General features: G+C 32.3%; 1 protein-coding gene across 7 annotated transcripts in view; it reads left to right on the top strand.

The window, feature by feature from the left end:
* LOC106683260 (facilitated trehalose transporter Tret1) overlaps positions 1-13,781 on the top strand; it is a 49,986-nt gene extending 36,205 nt beyond the window's left edge. For 5 of the 7 annotated variants that reach the window (XM_014424625.3, XM_067047163.1, XM_067047164.1 and 2 more), the window contains exons 3-5: positions 638-828; positions 3,533-3,704; positions 3,922-5,331. In XM_014424625.3, the coding sequence (XP_014280111.1) occupies positions 638-828; positions 3,533-3,704; positions 3,922-4,901 (1,343 nt within the window). In that variant the 3' untranslated portion in view covers positions 4,902-5,331. Of the gene's footprint in view, positions 1-637; positions 829-3,532; positions 3,705-3,921; positions 5,332-6,820; positions 6,993-7,170; positions 8,310-12,256; positions 12,429-12,727 lie in introns of those variants that run through there. The other 2 variants (XM_014424621.3, XM_014424622.3) reach the window with 2 other exon arrangements.
* Positions 13,782-14,152: the final 371 nt, after the last annotated feature.

The raw sequence follows: 14,152 nt of genomic DNA, 5'->3' as shown, positions 1-14,152 counted from the left end.
TATATATATGCATATTAATCTATTAAAAGTCTATAGTATTGATTTTTCAAGAATTCCATTAACAAATTCTAGAAGTACATAGAAAATTTCATATACACTAAATGAAAAAAATAACATTCCTCATTCTTGATAATAAATTATTTTTTGTTAATTAATGACTATTTAATTTTTTTCTACATTGTGAAACCTTGAACAAGGTTTAAAATTTAAATGTGTAATTTATTAATTATCTAATTAATGTTTTTTAATTTCCCCAAATAATTATAATTTAATATTTTTTTGATGTATTAAAATTTTTTTTTTTACTCTTAATTATTAGTTTTTAAATAATTAATAAATTATTACTCCAACATTATCTATAAAGGGATCAAGACAAAATCTTGTTCATAAATGATAATCGACTATCAAATTAAATTACTAAGTTAAATCAATAACTTTCTTAATAAATCCATATATTTAAAAAAATATTGATAGTTTATAAAATTTTAAATATTTAACCTATAGTCAACTAGTTAAACATTTATTAAAAAATATTGAAGTATCAATAAATTTTTGGTTCATTGTTTTTCCAACAGAAATCTGGATAGTAATATCAACTATACTATCCCTACTTTACTAAATATAATACATTTTTCAGTGACCATTGGAGTATTTTGTGGAGGTGCTGTGATTGGCTGGAGTTCACCGGCCCTTCCAGAACTGCAATCGCCAAACTCAACCCTCCCCCTGACCCCTGATCAAGGATCCTGGGTCGGATCTCTCCTTGCCATTGGCTCTTTCATTGGTGCTCTTCCAGCTGGTTCTGTTGCTGATCTTCTTGGTAGAAAAGTAATACACAATTCTTTCTTTTAAAATGAACTACATTCATTTTGAATACTATACATCTACATTCTTTTTCGCACTCTGAACCAACCTTATTTCCAAGGTATTTTAAGGGATGGGGCAAATTTCTTGGAGTTATTACGTGAAACAGTTTGAAAATGGCACCAAGTAGAACTGTTGTACGGAGCCACACTTATCAGGTCTAAGTCCAATCAATGTAACTTTATACAAAGGGAATTTAAGGATAAAAATGAGTTGTGGAGGTTCCCTGGCAACAATTAGTATCTGAATGACACATCAATAATTAATTTTGATTTAATACATAAATTTATTTATTTTTTTTACACAAAATTATTACAATTTGATAAGCCTTGGAAGAACTGACTGAAATAAAATTATTTCAGAAAATATGATTTATTTTTATCACTGTTTATGCCATTCATGTTTTTTTGTTGCTTTATTTGTGTTTGTGTCTTCTTCCATTATGTAATGTTTTTTGAGTGTTACATATACCCCTTCTGGTGTTGTGTTAATCTTCCTTCAAGAAATGAAGTAAGTAAGGTTAATTTAACTAATTTTTTGACCACTATCATTTCATTTATAACATTATATTGTTTCATAATATAAAACAATATAATGTAGTATGAAAACTGGTTTCACTTGGGTAGGCACACACTTAGTATTCTTCTAATAAAATATAGTGTAAAAAAAAAATAATAATAAAAAATCATTAATTTATGACAATGAATAGGTCTGGCTTAATAAGGCTTGTGTTTGATAATTAGTAAGAATCCTGGAATAATTTTAAACAAGTGAATATTGTTGGGTGTAACATAGAATTATTAAAGAAATTTGATACAGAAATCGGTTCAATATCATGCAACTTGATATTTTCTGGTGGTCAAGTTAACCTATTTAGTCCATTCTAGAGAAGTAAGGAAGCTGCTAAAGCATTGCACTAAAAAACCTGAAATTTCCCAACAATTTGATTGAATTTCCCAACTTACTGAAGGGGTCCCTGGAGTATTCCCTGAAATTTGCTTAGCCAACAAACATTTTTGGAAAACTGTTCTCGTTGAATAGCGTTTTAAGTTTAATAACGTTTTTGAATAATGTTTTACTATAATTTTTGAGGTTTGAATTAATTTCCAAATTTACAAAAATTTTTGGTTTTCAAATTATTGTAAGGAATAATACATCCCCCAACTCTCCATTTTTAGGAAAGCTATAGAATTACATAAGATTTTGGTTTGAAAATGAGAAGGTAGCTGATTGAGGGTCAGACCATCCTCAATAACATAGAAGGGGAAAGAGAAACCTGGATTGGCTAAGCTAAAAAGAAGAACATATGAAAGACTATTACAATTTATTAAGTAGAAGGGAAAATTAAATATTAGAGTGGAATAATTATTTAGGCAAAATCCTGGCCGAGTGTAGTATCAAGTAACAAAAAGCTTTGGATAGGGAGCTAAAGAAAATAAATATGGTAGATATGTAGGTTCAAGAAAACCTAATAACTAGCAAAAATTCCAACATAAAAAAATGAATATATTTTATTAGGACTTATATATTTTCATTATAGCAACTATTTGACAAGGAATTACTCTGTGAATAGTATTCATTTTTTTAAGCTTACATGTGCTTCATTAGGGTTACTTTGAAGGACTACTTTTGCTTCACGTCCATTTAGTGTTAAGAAAACCCTAATCATTCTTCCAAGGTTACTTAATAAATGTCATTTTTAATGTTTCAAAAACATTTTCTATCCTAACTGAGTTAATCGAATCGAAGGGTTGTTTTAACACTACATGTTCGTAATGAAATAGGATATTAAACAAAAAAAATCTTGGAAATGTGAGGGATATATAAACCTTTACTCCAAATTAGATTTCTTTCAGCTTTAGATGTGGGATGGTTCCCTGGAGCTCGGTTGGCTGCACTGGATTCGGCCACCGCTTCGACTCTTGGAGGTTACCGTTAGAACCCATCATTTTGTTCATGCATGAGTTGCCTGAAATGCATAATTTTATTATAAATAATTAATTAAAATTTTTTTTTCTCAAATAGTAGTATGTAATTTAAAAAGAAAATATTCAAGTCCTCAGTCGATTCTTTTTGAGTTGTAATATACTTTTTTAATTGAAAAAAATCGGTAATCATGAGTGAGTGATTTAGAGTTGTAGGTTTGCTTTGCTTGAAAACTTAAAATTAAAATTAAATATTACCTAATCAACCAACTGATTGCACTGTTTCATTTTTATATCCTCTTCTATTGCAAATCTGTATTAATTTACTCAAAGTGTGCCAATAATGTTCTATAATTTCAATAACGCTTTTATTCCGTCGTTTCTAACAGATTGTTATATTTAATGCATTTCACCGCGTAATATATATATGGAATTTATGCTAAATTAGATATCACCAACTGATAAATATTTTTGTCTTCATTGTTTGGAACTGTAAATGTCTTTTCAAACTGAATCATATCTTCAGAGAAACACGAATTAATGCATGCTTCTAAGAAGGTTTTCAAATGACAATCATTGGAATAATCTTAAAAACTACAACGTTAATTATTTACATTAGGTTCATTTGCAATTCCGATAAAATCTTGAATGCAATAGTTAGTGCAGTAGCCATAATTAGTAATTAGATTTAGTTAATGAAACTGATGTAAATATTCATTAAAATCAATTGATGACATTTTTAGTTGACAATAATGAGCATGTCTGTTCCTCTCATGATTTCCTGGATCATGATACACTTCGCCTCATCCGTCAATATTTTGTACGTGGCTCGCCTTCTTGGTGGGATAGGCTTGGGTGCTATTTGCACCACCGTACCGATGTACATTTCGGAAATCGCAGAAGACAGCATCAGAGGTACAATATACATATTTCTATTCTTGTTGAAATATAATATAGCGTTAAATAATATAAGGTATGAGGTAACTAAACTTTTACCCCAACAGTGTGATACATACAAAGAAATAATAAATAAGTAAATCATAAATTTTATTTTATTTAAAATCGTTTTGATATTTAAGGATTTGCTACCTTCTAACAACTAATACTATAATCATATGTCATTAATTTGCAGGAGCGCTTGGTTCTGCTTTCCAGTTAATGCTGGTCGTAGGTATCCTCTATGCATACATCCTTGGAGCGATCGTCCACTACACTATGCTACCTCTACTTTGTGGAATCGTCAACATCGTATTTCTCATTGTATTCTTCAGGGCTCCCGAAAGTCCTTTATGGTTGCTAAAGAAGGATCGCAGGAAACAAGCAGAAGAATCACTTCATCGCCTCCGAGGTGAGAAGTACGACATTTACAGAGAACTTCACGCCATGGAAAAAGAGATAGCTAATCAAAACACTCAGAAAGTTCCATTCCTCAGAGCAGTTAGCAAGAGATCAAGCATACTCGCCATGATCATTTGTCTTGGAATGATGTTCTTTCAACAGATGTCAGGAATCAACATAGTCGTCTTTTTTGCTGGAAGCATCTTCAAGGATGCTGGAAGCAGTTTGGATCCTGCCGTTGCCACCATCTTCGTAGGAATGTCTCAAGTGGTATCAACTATCATTGCAGCTTCTCTCATCGACCGCCTCGGTCGTAAAATCCTACTCCAGATATCTGCTACCGCAATGGCTCTGTGCCTGGTCGTCCTCGGTTACTACTTCCACTTGAAGACAAGCGGCAGCGATGTCTCCACCATCGGAACAGTACCACTGGTCTCAGTCATCGTTTACATCCTACTGTTTGCCGTCGGCTTCGGCCCAATACCATGGATGATCTCGGGCGAAGTCCTTCCACCGGAGATCAAGGCTACAGGTACAGGTATCGCTGTTGCTACCAACTGGTCTCTTGCGTTTACAGTCACCAAATCCTTCCAGCCACTTCTTGATGCTGTTGGACCTGCTGTTACATACTGGATCTTCGCCTGCCTCAACGTGCTCTCTTTCTTCTTCGTTACATTTGTCGTGATAGAAACAAAAGGAAAAAGTTTAGCCCAAGTGCAAGAAGAACTCAGTGGGAAAAGAACAAAAGTTGGGAAAACAAATGGCGTGGTGTAAATACTTAACCTTTTTTAAATAACTTATTACCTGTTTTTCCTGTGATTTAATTTTAAATTATTTAATGTATTTTTTATAAATATTATTTTTACAAAAACTGTAATTCATTTCCCTTTTATCTCATAACTGGCATGATCAAATGAAATGTTTTTTGTTCATTTCCTGCGTTGAGAATCATAGTGGGGTAATTTCGAAATCCAATGTAAGAACAAAACACAGTTCAACTCTTAAAAACTAAATCAAATCAGCAACATTCCTTATAATTTTTTGACTTATTTTCGTTAAATTTTAGCCAGTTTAGTTGGCGTTACTAGAACTAATACTAACATATAATAGTTCCACCCATGAACAAATGTTTATTGTGTTATCCGCCCTCATGGCGGTCTCTTATGTGGCCTTTTACAGCAAAACAGAATCAGGTAAAAATGAATCATTCTAGCGTCGCTAGGTTGTTTGAACTCAATAAGCAATTTTATTAGTTTTGCCACATTGATTCTCAACAGGCCATATGATCGTTGACTACTTGTTGGTTTCGATTCCATAAATGATCAAACAAATTTCTATTTATAAATTATACGAAAAATTGTTGAAATTACTCAAAAGAAATTTTTCTAGACAAAACCAAAAAAAGTATATATCTCATATATTGTCTGTAGAGAATCGTAATGGTGTAACTTCAATATAATGGTAAATATTGGCAGACCTATAAATTCAATCAAATTATAATTACTTCCCATGTATTTTTTTCCTTTAATTTTTATCCTGCAAACTTTTCAAGAATTGTTGTATATAAAAGAGAAGTTATTCCAATATCCTTTGGTAGTCTTAATCGAAAATTGATTCTTGTAGTTTCGCCTATATGATTCTCTACAGACGATATATCGCTGCTTTGCGTTGATACTGGTACATCTGACTAAAAATAAAAATTATTTTATTTTGAATTAGATGTATTCCAAAGATAGCCTAAACAGGATTTATTTTCTGTTCTGGAGTCCCCCCACAGATTGTACCAAAGCTAGGTAGGGCTGTCACAAAGGAACCCCAGTCTACGGTACAGTCTATTGAATAAATCAAATACAATATAATATAATTCTTGTCAGATGTTCCACTATTAAACCAAAGCCCCGATACCTCATTAAAATATTTAATTGCTAATGATTTGATATTTGGCAATGATTTTAAGTTTATTGGTAAATCATATAATACCTATGCCGGTACACACTATACGAACACACAGAAGAAACAGTAGATTAAAAGGAGGTAAATTAAGCACGATTGAAAAATTAAAAATAAATATTTTTCTTGAAAAATATCAACACCAAACAATTTTTTCACATTTATTTGTTGCCATTCACAATCCTTAATAATTTTTTTTCATAAAAGTACTAAATCAGGCTTGGTTTGCGGGTTTCAACCTAATAAATTAATTAAACGAAGTATAATTTATTTCTTAACACTGTTTACGTTGTTTTGTTTTTTATGTGTCTTCTCACATGAAGTAATGCTTTTTGAGTGTTGCAAATACCACTTGTGCAGTGTGTTTCCTTCAAGAAGTGGAATATGTAAGTTTAATCAATGTAATTTGTTGTATCCAGTTATCTTCTTTAAATTATCATAAATCAATAAAATTAGATATCTCAAACTGAAAATTTTTTATATTCATTGTTTGGAACAGTAAATATTTTTTAAAATGGATCACAACTTCAGCAGAAATAAGAAATTAGTGCATAGTTCAAAGAAGAATTTATATAATATAAAGATGTGATCATGTTCAAAATACATCATCAATGGTCTTCATTGTGTTAGTTTGCAATTTTAACAAAATTAAAAATGTAATAGTTGTCATAATTAGCTATTAAATTAGTTAGAGACATATGTTTCAATTCATTAAAACGAATTGCTATTGATGACATTTTTAGTTGACAATAATGAGCTTGTCTGTACCTCTCTTGATTTCTTGGAGTATGATTCACTTCGCCACATCCGTCAATATTTTATACCTGGCTCGCCTCCTCGGCGGGATAGGCTTGGGTGCTATATGCACCACCGTACCGATGTACGTTTCAGAAATCGCAGAAGACAGCATAAGAGGTACAATATATAAATACATTGTATTTATATAATATGCATTATATAAAATTTATTATCTGTTATATATATATTTATTTATTATGAGAAAATAATTTTATTCATTTAAATTAAAATCATTTTTATTTAAGGATTTGCGACTTATGTCACTTTAACTAATACTATCTAATGTAATTTGCAGGTGCGCTCGGTTCTGCGTTTCAGCTAATGTTAGGCTCGGGTCTCGTTTATGCATACGCCCTTGGAGCGGTTGTCCATTATACAATGTTACCTCTGCTTTGCGGAGTCATTAACATTTTGTTTCTCACTGTATTCTTTAGAGCACCCGAGAGCCCTATGTGGCTACTAAAGAAGGATCAAAGGAAGCGAGCAGAAGAATCACTTCAACGCCTCCGAGGTGAGAAATATAACATTTACAGGGAGCTTCACGCCATGGAGAAAGAAATAGCAAACCAAAACACTCAGAAGGTTCCTTTCCTCAAAGCAATTAACAAGAGATCGAGCATACTCGCAATGGTTATTTGCCTTGGAATGATGTTTTTCCAGCAGATGTCAGGTATTAACATTGTAATATTCTTCGCTGGAAACATTTTCAAAGATGCTGGAAGCAGTATGGATTCTGCTGTAGCCGCCATCTTAGTAGGATTGGCAGGAGTGATAGCAACATTAGTAGCAGCTTCACTCATCGACCGCCTCGGTCGTAAAATCCTGCTCCAGATCTCTGCTACCGCAATGGCTCTTTGCCTGGTCGTCCTCGGTTACTACTTCCACTTGAAGACAAGCGGCAGCGATGTCTCCAGCATCGGAACAGTACCACTGGTCTCAGTCATCGTTTACATCCTCATGTTCGGCATCGCCTTTGGCCCCATACCATGGATGATCTCGGGCGAAGTCCTTCCGCCAGAGATCAAGGCTACTGGTACAAGTATCGCCGTCGCTACCAATTGGTTCATTGCATTCACGGTCACCAAATCCTTTCAGCCACTCCTTGATGCTGTTGGACCTGCTGTTACATACTGGATCTTCGCCTGCCTCAACGTGCTCTCTTTCTTCTTCGTTACATTTGTCGTGATAGAAACAAAAGGAAAAAGTTTAGCCCAAGTGCAAGAAGAACTCAGTGGGAAAAGAACAAAAGTTGGGAAAACAAATGGCGTGGTGTAAATACTTAACCTTTTTTAAATAACGTATTACATGTAAGTTAATAGTAAATTATTTGATATATTTTTGTAAATATCATCTGTACACAAAATGTATTTGATTACCCATTACCTAATGAGCAGCATTATTATTGTAAATAGTTATTGATATGATTATTGAATACTTGAGTATTTTTCATTCCTGAAATAACCTAATACATTGTTATCCATAAATCAATAAGAAACCGAATTAGTCTTTAATGTTTTCAAATTTGGAGACTTTATTCTTTAATTTTTTGTTAACAAGGCTAATCTATAAGAAACATTACAAGCTAAAATTTATTAGACAGAATCCACTCCTATTTAAAAAAAAATGAATAAATTGTTTAGAATTTGAATTTTTCAGCGGGATCAATTTTGGTTACTTAATAGAGTGGCTCCTAATCTATTTTTGGTGGGGGAACCCCTACTTTTTCATTTGATACAAATAAATTGATCTATCTTTTCAGAAAAAGCTTAGAAAGGATACTTACAGAACCTTAATTCAAAACAAGGTCGAATTGACTTGGAATGATCCATTCCCTAATTATTTCGCCACAAGAAGGACAAGAGTCTAAGAAGAAAAAAAAGTCAGTTAGTTTACCCCAATTTTTGTTTAATTACTTTAATGAAAAATATTTAGAACTGATGAATCAAAATTGATGAGTCTGCCTAATATAGGCAGGGGATTAAAAAATGGCGGCTGTTTCTAAACGTTAAAAAAAATTAATTTTTCATTCGGAGCTCTATATCTTTAAAACTACCAACAACACTAGAAAACCTAAGATAACGTTATTTAAAGTAGAATAAATTTTCTAAAATATGAGCCGTATAGAGCAATTTACGTTCAATATTTCCCGAAATATAGCTTTTTAAAAAGCAACATTTTATTAAAAATTCACTAAAAAATCTGTTGGAATTTATTTTAGAAATCTATATCTCAACAACCATTCGACGTAAAAAATGTCAATTAGCACTCAAATTAAGTCTAGTTTAATGAACTATAATGTAGTTTATGACACTTAAATTCGCAGGAGTAGTAGTTTGCATGATTTTTGGTTAATTGATATTTTTGTATATTATATTTTTTCGGACATAATTTCATCTGCAAAATTCATATTCAATTTCGAATATCATAAAAACTAACTACTACGAAGATAAGTGTCATAAACTACTTTATGGTAAGTTAAATTATCCTTATTTTGTGTGTTGGCAGTATACGTCTAATGCTTCCTGAGGCTTATTTTTCATAAATCCAAAAAGTCTGTCCGTACAATTAGTAATTATCATTTTGTAAATTTATTTTGACAAATATCATAAAAATTACTACTGCTACAAAGATAAACGTTGTACACTACTTTACAGTACATTCAACTAATTTGAGTGCTATCTGACCTCCCCTTAAAAGGGATAGCGTCATCTTTAAAAAAGTAATGAAACAAAAACTATTTCTTCAACTCTATATGATAGGATCTATGAAACAAATTCCTATAAACATAGCTACACAACCTTTTTCGAATTAAAGTACTTTTGGGTAAAGATTCCTAAAATTCAATAGGAACACATGAAATTTATTTTAATATCGATTTCTTAGTTAGAGCATTGTTCGACGCTAATGAAGTTTATTAGAAAATTCCTACAGAAGTCTCATAATAGACACACGTTAAGTCTGATACGTTCAACGTATGTGTGATTTAAAAAAATCATCTAAGTACAAAAACAAAATACGTCAAAACTGTGTCACGTATCCAATTATAATATTGGATCTACAGTCAATGAAAAATGCATATTTTTTTTTTAAATCGAAGTGATAAGTAGCAAGTACGACGAAAGAAAAGTTATCCACCGATATAGAGAGATAGCCTACCTAAAAATTAAAGTACTTGATATTCCCTCAGATAACCCCATTATCTAATATTGGAATAAAACATTGTTTTATTTTGACACAAGTGCAGAATTTCGCCTAGGGAAAGCAGACATCAGCCCATCACACACAAAAAAAAAATATATATATTGTCCATTCTGAAACGTCGGGTAAAAGAAAGAGATATAATTTAGCATTCAAAAAAATACCCCTATTATTTTATTTCTACTTCATAAAATTCATTCATTACTTTTTCAATTTTATATTACCTATAACCACAATAAATTATTTAAATGAAATTAGAAAATCGAACATAATTTTAATTATTGTACATAATTACATACAATAAATACAAAAATATAATAGGTGATTAGGAAGTTTGTTATGAGAGCATCAGCCTTCTGGGATTGCTGGCAAAAATATTAACCACATATTCTGGGATGGTTGCCTTCTTTGATTTAACTAAATCAATCTATCAAATTCGTTTCCTATTTTCTTTATTTATTTTTTTCTTGGGGCCCAAAAATCTAGGGGGGCCGCAGCTCCACCCTGCTCCTTTGTTTCTACGCCCATTCGCCTGTATATTATTATAAGGGATCAATCCCAGAATAAATGAAGAATATTATTATTATTTTCTTATTGGCCTCAAGCTCGATTTGAAGGTTTTTTCGTATAGTGCAGGCTAACTTTGGAAACCCACAGCTTTATGTTGCTGATAAAAAGTAAATCAAATTTATGTGAGGAACTCGCGGAATAACATTATTCTAAGGCTCTACGAAAGTTCAGCATAAGGTGCATTTTATGAAACATCAATACTGCCTAATCAAGGAATCACATAGGTATTTGAAGAAGTGTGATGTGAAAATTTTCTTTGGGTTCAACCAGGTTGAAGTAGAATTTTGGTCAATAAGTTTTTAACCTTTTCCAATGTCACATTTTTTTTTTTTTTTTTTTTTGTATATTTTTATTTATACCTTAACAAAATTATATTCCTACCTATTGAAATAATTGGACTAACAACTTGTAAGATATTAAGACAAAATATTAAAAAAATGTATTAAATAATAACTTGCAAGATCTCTAAATAACTAGTTTATTAGTGGCATTCTTATAAAATTGAAAATAAATGGTGTCCTAAAAATTTAAACTTCTTCTTGAAAATATCAACATTCTTCATTATTGTAAATCATAAATTTTTGTTTAACTATTAAACTAAAAACTAAACTTTGATATAACCACGGAATGATTCACTTTATTTGACGAAATTACAATCAAATTAACCAATACATTCAAAAAGCTTTAGTGATAAACTTTAAGCATCAATCTCAAACATTTGCCTAAATAACTGATCTTTCAATTTTGTTGTCATTGATTCTTCTGATACAAAAAATTTTTAATTTAGTAGGGAATTTTCGATTCATGTGCAAACTATATTTTTGACAAAAATAATTATAAAATTAGACTAGGTCTCGATTTGTCAATATAAATTAACTGATACTAAAAAATATGATTTATTTGTTTGTTGGCTTATGTTTGTATCTTTCGGTCTTCTCAGCTTATATAGTATTTTTCGAATATCTTATATAGTCCTAAATATTGCTTACCTTCTTTAAATAAGTACACTTAGCTTAATTGTATACAATTATTTTATTTAAATTATTATGAAACTATAAGTATGAAATAATATATACAATTAGTTTAACACTATTTAAAAAACATGACTTTTTCTCAAAGAATTTGTCTAGATCAGAGATTTCCAAACTTTTTTCGTAACGGCACCCTTTTTGCGCTTAAAAACTTTCGCGACTTAACAACTGTACCGAGGAAAATACGTTGGAAGTGCGTGTATCCTCTAAGTTCATCACTAAAATAGCCATGAAGCGAATTAATTGCATTCTGGATAGGTGCTCTCCAGAAACAAAAGTCAATAACACAAATAAACAAGGATGTGCTTCCTTTTGAACACAATATATATTTTACAAAATTGTTCTCTTTTGATGCAAACAATTAACAGGATCCAGTAAGGGAAAGGTAATCATTCAATTTTATTCAGAAATAATAGCAGGATTCTGTTCAGATTATTAGTATTAAATTAAGAATGTGATAAAAGATGTTCCCTATTTTATGAATGTATGCTTCTGAGAGTAAATTCCGAAATTAGTTATGAGATTTAGTTAATGACATTCATATAAATATTCATTACAAAGAATTGTTCTTGATATTTGCAGTTGGCTACAATGAGCACTTCTGTTCCTCTCATGATTTCCTGGATTATGATACACTTCGCCACATCCGTCAATACTCTATATCTGGCTCGCCTCCTCGGCGGGATAGGCTTGGGTGCTATATGCACCACCGCACCGATGTACATTTCGGAAATCGCAGAAGACAGCATAAGAGGTACAATATATATTTTTATCCTTTTTGAAAATTAATATAAGGTTGCTTAATATTAAATAATTTTTTTAGAAATTGAATCATATATACCAAGAAATATTAAATATCTTATTCCTTAATTTTATTTTACCTTAATTATAATATAAGATATGAGACATAACTCAAGTTTTACCAGAATTGAGTGATAAATATCTTAATCATAAATTTTATCCTATGTTGTACAATCATTTTTATATTTAAAGATTTACAACATTCTGATATCTGAAGATTTCAAACAATAATAATATGTCATTTATTTGTAGGGACGCTGGGTTCTGCGTTTCAGTTAATGATATGCACAGGTCTCGTCTATGCATACATCCTTGGAGCAATTGTCCACTACACTATGCTACCTCTACTTTGTGGAATCGTCATCATTTTATTCCTCGTCGTATTCTTCAGAGCCCCGGAGAGTCCTTTTTGGCTGCTTAAGAAAGATCGCAGGAAGCAAGCAGAAGAATCACTTCATCGCCTCCGATGTGAGAAGTACGACATTTACAGAGAACTTCACGCCATGGAGAAAGAGATAGCTAATCAAAACACCCAGAAAGTTCCATTCCTCAGAGCAGTTAGCAAGAGATCGAGCATACTCGCCATGATCATTTGTCTTGGAATGATGTTCTTTCAACAGATGTCAGGAATCAATATCGTCGTCTTCTTCGCTGGAAGCATCTTCAATGATGCTGGAAGCAGCATGGATCCAGCCGTTGCAGTCATTTTAACGGGATTGGCCCTAATGATATCAGGTATTGCTGCAGCTTCACTCATCGACCGCCTCGGTCGTAAAATCCTGCTCCAGATCTCTGCTACCGCAATGGCTCTGTGCCTGGTCGTCCTCGGTTACTACTTCCACCTGAAGACAAGCGGCAGCGATGTCTCCAGCATCGGAACAGTACCACTGGTCTCAGTCATCGTTTACATCCTCATGTTCGGCATCGCCTATGGCCCCATACCATGGATGATCTCTGGTGAAGTTCTTCCTCCAGAGATCAAGGTCACTGGTACAAGTATCGCCGTCGCTACCAATTGGTTCATTGCGTTCACAGTCACCAAATCCTTTCAGCCCCTCCTTCATGCCGTTGGACCTGCAGTTACATACTGGATCTTCGCTGGTCTCAACGTGATCTCATTTTTCTTCGTAACTTTTGTTGTGATAGAAACAAAAGGAAAAAGTATAGCACAGGTGCAAGAAGAACTTAGTGGCAAAAGAACAAAAGTTGAGAAAACAAATGGTGTAGTGTGAATACATAACTATTTAAAATTACTTATTACATGTAATTTTATTGTAAATTATTTAATGTATTTTTTATAAATGTTTTTGTTGTGTTAGTTATTTATGACAACTTGCCCACATTTTACTTCAGAGGGTGTACATCCTTGTGGTAACACTCGTTACCGAGCGCCAGGTAGAAAAGGATTTGTTTTTAAGGCAATCCACAGCAAAGATGATGTTTGCCTAGTTATCAATATTATGTACAGGTGACCAACCTATTCTAGTGATGGTGGGGGGTCGCATAGTGGTTTTATTCATTTATTTTTTCTCTCTGAATGATAGTTGTAGTATTTTTATTTTTATAGCCCTGAAAATTAGTTCGGAACTTCGGCACAAATAAATAATTCTTTTGTTTATTTGTGTTTTTTCTGCTGACCGCATCCTCTCCCCCTTCACTATCTTCTCCTTTTATATA

Source organism: Halyomorpha halys, unplaced genomic scaffold, assembly GCF_000696795.3.
Source record: "Halyomorpha halys isolate HHAL.00 unplaced genomic scaffold, Hhal_1.1 Scaffold474.1, whole genome shotgun sequence".
NCBI classification, from domain to species: domain Eukaryota; kingdom Metazoa; phylum Arthropoda; class Insecta; order Hemiptera; family Pentatomidae; genus Halyomorpha; species Halyomorpha halys.
The sequence above is the reverse complement of the archived record's forward strand: the minus strand, read 5'-3'. Positions and strand labels throughout refer to the sequence as shown.